Source organism: Sprattus sprattus, assembly GCF_963457725.1.
Source record: "Sprattus sprattus genome assembly, chromosome: 12".
Taxonomy (NCBI): domain Eukaryota; kingdom Metazoa; phylum Chordata; class Actinopteri; order Clupeiformes; family Clupeidae; genus Sprattus; species Sprattus sprattus.
Window position 1 is genome coordinate 26,272,594 of NC_137910.1, and position 7,972 is coordinate 26,280,565.

The 7,972-nt window shown below is 42.0% G+C and overlaps 1 protein-coding gene across 1 annotated transcript; it reads right to left on the reverse strand.

Moving 5' to 3' along the window:
• Positions 1-553: 553 nt before the first annotated feature.
• pkd2l1 (polycystic kidney disease 2-like 1) lies at positions 554-7,724 on the reverse strand (the record flags this gene model as incomplete). The annotated part of the gene is made up of 15 exons (XM_080849161.1): positions 554-727; positions 1,094-1,220; positions 1,547-1,662; positions 1,794-1,911; positions 2,015-2,136; positions 3,316-3,414; positions 3,503-3,623; positions 3,829-4,010; positions 4,160-4,330; positions 4,476-4,704; positions 4,988-5,212; positions 5,324-5,577; positions 6,029-6,156; positions 6,705-6,818; positions 7,430-7,724. The coding sequence occupies 15 exons, from the start codon at positions 7,722-7,724 to the stop codon at positions 554-556; spliced, it is 2,475 nt and encodes an 824-aa protein (XP_080705287.1).
• Between the last annotated feature and the right edge of the window lie 248 nt (positions 7,725-7,972).

Genomic DNA, 7,972 nt, shown 5'->3' on the forward strand with positions numbered 1-7,972 from the left:
CAGGAAACTCCTGTAGTAGGATGAACATCCTACTTGGAGCTACATTTTAGAATTAATTTAAAATGAAGCTTTCTACTTAGCGCAGCTTGTCCTATTCTCTGTACAAAAACACTGAGCAACACTTCTTACTCACCCTAGAAGCTCTAAGCCCAGTATAAGCTGGTGTAAATAGTATTTTAATATATATTACTTAGATTAGATAATATATTTAGTTTTAATTAAGAATGAAAGGCTATATACTTATAGGCTACTATTTTAGGTAACACTTTGGATAATCTGCCTATAGAGACTACAGATGGTTCATTGAGATTCAGTCTTGAAGTCCTTCAAGGTCAGTCTTGCTAATTGTTCACTGAACATCACCTTAACCAAACCCAACCCTTTACCATAAATTGTAGTTAACAAGAGCATTTGTTTATAATCTATAATATAGTCTATGGGGCACCATCCAAATAAAGTGTGACCCTATTTTACCTAACTACATGCAATGCATTAGTTTAGAGCAGCAGGCTGTTATTCCTTCAATCAATGATGCTGATGCTGAATTGTTGTCTCAGTGCCGTGTTGAATTGGTGTTCTCCGCAGCTTTTAGCCACTCCATGTTGGGATACAGGCGGCTTGCAGCAGTACTGCCCACAGGGCTGGCCAGAGACCAGGGTGGTGACCCTTCCTTGAGGGCTTTGTCCACATTTACCAGTACATTACCATCAAATGTAGATCTCTCATCCTTGGACAGAAGGTGGGAATAACAGACACAGGTAAACGTCACTAAAACGATCTATCTTTAATTTATTAATCTCTCATCGCTAATGAAAAAAATAAATGTCATCCTTCTGCTTAGTGGTCCTGTTGAAGTCCCATCACCCCACCCCTAAGCCAAAATGGCATCAACCTTCTTTCTTATTCGTGAAGTTTGGAAAATAAATAAATTGTACAATAATAATAATAATTTTATGGATTGTAGAACATTGAGTTATTCCTTATTTTGATTTCGATTTGAAGGAAAAACCCTTATGTTCTGACTGTGAAATAAATCCTACCTCTCCAACTTAGATGAAGCTGAATAAAGTGAAAAGATGTCAACAATGCTCACATGTGTCTGGCCTTTCCCCGTCGTCCCTTTGTTGGTGTTCTGAAGCTCCAGTTTCCCCATAACTGCGTCCATCCTCGACAAAATGGTTGTCACAGCACATTCCAGTTGAACAACCTGTCTGACCAGCCTTGGATAAAAGAGACATTTAGTGACATTCTAGATACGGTATGCTGTATTCCCTGTGATAACTCGATAATGCAGGCCCATATGTTGCAAATTGTTGCACTTATTCTTCAGAGATTACCAAATTTCTTAACATTTTGGGGTGAACAAAGCAATTCACAAGAGACAATGGCTAATACTGGATATGGTACTATCAGCTACCATTGACAGCTAGTTAGTCATTGTCCAGGAGCTTGTCCATATCTTTGTTGCTTTGGTACACAATGATTAATTGATACATGAGATGCTTTTTTTTGTTCTTTTTTGTTGCCAGAGGCTGTTTGTTCGTACATTTGAAAGTCTTCTTGAGAAACAGCTGGACTGTTGTGTTCATCAGCATCTTGGGAGGGGTTGTTGCTAGTGCTCAAGTCGTTCCCAAGGTTGTTCAGCTCTACACTCAGTGCATCCTAAAACCAATACAGTGCAATTAATCTGACCATTAATGCATATAACAGTGTTTACACATCAGTTATGGCAAACAAGGCTTGAGAAAAAGGAGGTTTCAGTAAAATCATACACATTTATCATGCCAACCCACCCTCTTCTCTTCTAGTTCCCGCTTCATCCTCTCTTGTTCATCTTTGTCTAAAATGTTGTTTCCATCTCTGTCAAACCTTGCAAAAGCTGCAGAGATCTCATGGTCTGCATGTCCCATCCTGAGCAGGGAACACAGTGGTTTGAAACACCAGAGCAAAAGTGGCTTTTAACAAATAACACTCCTAATATCCTGTAGTTCGAGAAATTTGTGAAGTGACAAACTCTTTCAAAGTCTCCCTGAAGTCTTTGAACTCCAGTTCCTCAGATCCAGACCGAAGGGCCTTTTGAACATCAGAGATTTTCTCCTTTTTGAGTTTCAGCTTCATGAAAGTCTTCGCATAGCTCTGAAATTACATTTACACGGGGGATTTTGATTAAACAAAAATGTCACAACACAGCCATGACAATATCATTTCTGAAGACTCAGACTAGCTATATGTGTAGTGTGGACAGGGGTTAAATTGGGATTTTCTATGTGGGGGGGCTCTGATCCGGAGGGGCAAATTTCACAAATCTTTCGTGGATTATGCAGTAAATAAGTCGCCAAATTAAACAAAAAACACATCACCGTTAAAGTTGTATTAGTATTGATAGATTCACATCCATATGAATGGATGACATGACAAACAAGTGGTGGGAAATGGAAAGTATTTGTTAGTAGGTTACTTTTCTCTAATCACATTTTTTTTTATTTAAAAAAAATATTCACAGGGTCAATGCTAAAATACACTACTCACCCAAAAGCCAGATATCCCTAGCTTTTTGTGAGTAGTGTATGTTCAAGGACCAATGCATAGCCAGGAGGAAGATTCAGATGATGAGCAACCATCCACAAGCAGTGAAGCAAGCAGCCAACAACTCCAGCATTTTTTATGTTACTTAATATGTACTCTGTAGATTTTGAGTGTGTTTGATGAGGTCACATTAAGAGCTGATTCATAGAAATTCATCCAGCTAGGAATGAGAAATATGATTCGGAGATCGCATAGACTACTTGCTAAATAATTTAGAATTAGCAGCATTGTTCTTTTAACTAGCGCTTGCGAGTTGACACACCAGTAGCAGGCATTAGCCTATTGGTGATGATCGACCTCTTTCAAAATACCGTGCACCTTTAATTTTGTTTCTCTTACCTCGCCATTCACCTGTCTACTACGATATGTCTGATGATGACCGATTTACGTTGTGTTGTCTGATCGCGGAGGAGCAGCTGCACAAGTTTCGTGCGCGACTTGCCTACTTCTCAAACTTGCTCCAGATGTCTAGGCCAGCCTTTCCCTACCATTATTTAGATTTGTGTTTTAAAACAACATAGATTTGCAATGGAAAAGTTGTAAAACAGTAGGACAACATTGCTCGTGAATGGACTAGGCAGACTGCCAAAATCGACTGGAGCTGCTGCGCAGCAGATCTGCTTTGCAGAACTCCAGACCCGGCAGCTTATGTGCCGGGGCTCCGCCCCGGACAGCCCCGGCCCAATTTAACCACTGAGTGTGGATGATATGTCTATATACGTATGTTACCTGTTTTATGATGTCAGTAATCTGGAGCTCATCCTTCTGGGAGGCTAACTCCTCTTTCACTTCTGAATAGGTGTCATTGATAATTGCAAGGAACATGTTCTTGGAGATAAAAGGGCAGAGTTTTAAATTACAGATCAGTTGTAAAGATGGTCCCATCCCACTTACTGAAACATTAGCAGAGACTTACAAGTAGAACAAAGAAGACAAAGAACACGTAGGTGAAGAAATAGATTGGCCCAAGGACACGATTGGCTCTTTCAATGCCATCATAGTCAAAGTCCCCAAGAATGATTCTGAACTGAGTAAATCTGAGGACACAGTGACAAAGCGATGTAAAACTTTTTTTCGATAAAGATATGTTTATGAATTTATATACACAAGTGCAATGATGTTGTACCACTACAGGGTAATGGTAGAACTATAACTCTGGATTTTATGCAAATATTGAGTTTTCTGATTAATTAAAACTATTTGTCTTTGTGTATGAATCAATTAGTGCGACGCCTTCCTTACATGCATTTATTAAATGTGCTGAAGGATTCAACCTCTGTTCCAAAAAGCAAATATCCAAGCTGAGCATAGGCAAAGAAGACGATGAAGAACATGATGGCAAAGCCCAGGATGTCCGCAGCGCATCGAGCCAGAGTGGAGGAGAGCTGAGTCATGGTCTTATTGAAGCTGATGTATTTGAAGACCTGCAAGTGTTCAGGTACAAAAGAGCGTCACAAATAGTTTAAAGTGAAATTAAAAAGGGATAAAAACATTGGTTATGAATGACCATGTAGTACAACTTATAACTTTAAGTGAAGGTATACATATATTTATGTAAAATGTATGCATCTACCTTGATCCAGGCAAAGAACAAATTGACAGCATTCATGTTGTTGTACTGTGTTTGCCAAAATGCTAGGAATTCGAAATCGGCATAAATGTCAGGCTGTTCCAACAGCTTCCCAAGTAAATGATCCACTTTTATAGTCCGGAAGACATTGAAGACGATGGCAACAAGTGCAAGCTGCGGAGGATAAATGATAGTCATTCCCAGTTCAGTTCAAATTTCAAAAGAATTGGATTGTAAGATGTTTACTTATATGAACATATAATGCATGAAGGGGGGGGGGGGGGGGGGGGGGGGGGGCATAGTGCTCTAATATTCTCACCAGAATGACCACAACATCCAGAATGTTCCAGATGCTGCTGAAGTAAGAGAACTTGTGGATGCGGAGCTCCAGAGTCTCCTCCACTATGTAGTAGAGGATGAACAGACAGAATACCATCTCACAGCCAATGACAAAGTAGTCCCAGGTATTTATGTAGCGTATTAGTTTCACTGTCCTGATCTGGTAGGACGGGATTGCCCCTCCAGTGGCTGGAAATTCAACCAGGAGTCTGTCATGAAGAGGGATGATACGTTATTGATCTTGTCTGATGACTGTGCCGTTACATTAAACATCAGGTACTAATAGTATAGTGTGTTGTTGTTCAATTACAGTCACCTGAGTACTACATAGACCTGTATTTAATGAAACATCTTCAGTTACTACAAAATGACATTATGATATCTTGCTCGCGAGTCACTAAGACTGAGACCACAGACCCTCAGTTTACTGTGGTGACTATGCCTCATGTGTCTCAGGTTATACACACACCCATTACTCAAGGCCCAAAGTACCTGATGACACAGAAGAGGTTAATGTTGGCATTGTATGTTGAGAAGTCAATGAAGACTGCTCTGGTTCCACGGTCTAACCACAGGTTGGTCTTCAGTGCCTCTAGAACCTCCTCGCTCTCCTGTCTGGTTTTGCCTAAGTCCTGGTAAAAGCCTGATCCACTGTAGGTAGTCAGCAAACCCCAGTGACTGGAGCCCTTAATAGACTTCTGTGGGTGGTACTGCCAGCTGTGAATGAGACGCAGCAGCAAAAGTAATAGTGAAGAGAAATGTAAAAGTCAAATGTATATGAAGTATGAAGTGTGTAAATGAAGTTAACAGGTTGAAAATTAGACTCACGCAGTCCCATTGATGAGACCAAACACTTCTTCATCTTCCTTTTTGTCATTGTAGACGTCAAAACAGTCAACGATTTCGTTCTTGAAGTCCTTGTGAACCCTGCAGGAGTTGTTCTTGACCTTCACCTGTCTCATACGAGGGACTCCCAGCAGCATGTTCTCGTAGTAGATAAAGGACTGGGAGCCAGAGTCGAGGGATTGGTTGTTGTACCATTTGGTCCAGTAAAGGCCATTCAGCAATGGCCCCTGTGCGTACTGATGTCATGGAAAAGAAAAAAAGGGAGCTGAGGAACAGATTCATTGTGTGGTGTGGTGTCGTGATGGGTCACATTTAAAAGAGAAGCACTCAAGGTGTGTCCCTGTGATGCCAGAGGACAATTCCATTCACTGAATATAATTCGACTTAACAGCAGCTGAAACTGTAGATAGATAGTACCATCCAGCTGGAAAATGGTAGAGGTCATCATCATTAGTAAGGAACATCTGTAATGATTTTCCATTGTGCGGTTTAAAGAGAATGATCTGCAATGCTTTTTAAGGTCCTTTTATGGACTACATAACTGTGTGTGAGATGTCCTGTGGGGCCCTCTGGAAACTGGAAACACTGATGTGTGTTTATCAATCCATAGTAGACTATTGTACTGCTACATAACTGTTTGCAGAACAGGGGATTATTTCAGTTTTTTAGTGTATGCACTGATCTTACCATCCAGAAGTCAGCCATGCTGCCAATGGACTGGAACTTCCCCCCACCGTCACTGGCGGTGTTTACGAATAAATCCGTCATGACTTTAGTGTAGTAGTACGTGCTGGAGCTCGTCATCCCATACGTCACTGCAAGGCAAGACGACAGCAGCACTTATAAACAATCCCATTTGAAGCCTCTATCAAACTTTGTTCAGGTCAGGGCATTCTGTCTCCCGTGATAAGAGCCGTGACCGACAGCTGAAGGGCCTCTGAGTCAATGGGACCTGCTCTGTCATGGTCGTATAAAAGCTCTCCGGCCCAGATAAGTGGGAGCAATTTGTTTGAACAGAGAAGAAGAGCGAACATTGGTGTATGTCAATAGCCCCCCTTTAACAATGTCAATCCAGTGGAGACAAAGATCCAATGGCCAAGCTGGGGCTGTTATCAGTGAAAGGCAGCAGAGCAGAATGGGTATTCCTTTCAGGCTTAATGTCCTGCTGGACAATGCCATGGGATTGTAGCATGGAGGGTGGGATTACACATTTAATAATAGGCAAGACACAGATAATGGCTAAACAAATCAACTGAAAACAGGACATTTCCCCTTTACGAGGACATTCCGACTTATCAATTAGGGTTTAACTCTTAGATTTCACTTTCCTCCCCACCAGAGCATTTTCCATATCCATACTTACATAAGCATATATCCACGAGGAACACAATGTAGACGAGTAATTCTCTCAAAGTTGTTTTAACGTAGAGCTCACGATTCCCTTTTGTATCCTCAGTCAATGTCGTCCCCCAAATGCCTGTCAAGTTCGAGTGAATGAATATAAACATAGGTACACACATTTGATAACCACTGTGAAATATACATGGTAACGCTGAGAAATACTGCCACTATTCTTGGTGTCAGTGTTAATACAGAATTCATGTGTAGAGGGCAATCCAAAAGTCTTGGGGAACATTTGGAATGTTTCTTTTTAATGTCTAACAAGTTAAACACCAGAAATTGTGCTGCAACTGGAATTCAACTCAACCATTTTTGTAAAATCTGAATTTAGAAGCTACCATTTATTTTCAATACAGCCAAATATCAATACAATCAATACATTTGATATCTCAGGATGTGCCCCATTCACATCCTGAGATATTCGGACATAAATGCTTATTGGATCTCTCCATAGTTCTGGGCAACTCACTGTATTACAAACCAAGTGAACAGACATCCTTTTTTAGAGGCACTGCCTTAATCAGAAAGGGCAACAATAAATGCACTGTCGCTTGATCATATAACACTGTATTTTATGATTATCAGTTGCACAGGGCTTTGGTACATCAATACATAAAAATGGAATAAGGCTACAATAGCACTAAAGCAATAAGCACTCAAAAGACGTTTAGACCAAGCCTGCCTTACCTTTGATTCCCCTCAGACAGCAGCCAGAGGTCTTCTTGCTCTCGGCCGGTTGGTGCAGGACCTTGGCCTGTGGGGCAGGGTACGGGTTGGAGCCGGGGATGCCCAGCGCACGCATGCTGTCCACGGAGCTGTGGAAGAGGGACTGCGGGGTGTAGACGGCGCTTACCGCCCGTGGGAGCGAGGGCATGGAGCCGCTGTAGGCCTGGTTCACCCAGCCGTCCGTCCCCATGGTCTCCAGCTCACACTCCACCGGGCTGCGCAGGTGGCTCTCGGCACGGTTGTGCAGGTACTGCATGCTGGGAGATGCCGTTAACAAACAGGTGGAGGTAAAGGTCTGAAGTGCCTGGCGGGCTGTATGACTGCGTATAGCTGACGAGAACAGGTGATGCTGGTTTTTATACTGAAGGGTGAGGTAAGGGAGCGCTTGAAAGAGAGCATGACTGACACAGAGAGGGAGGGGTCCCGCTCTTGTCAAAGGGACCATAAACAAGGCAGTCTTCCATTTAGGGAGGGTGAGACTGCTTGGCAACCACTGAAGACACA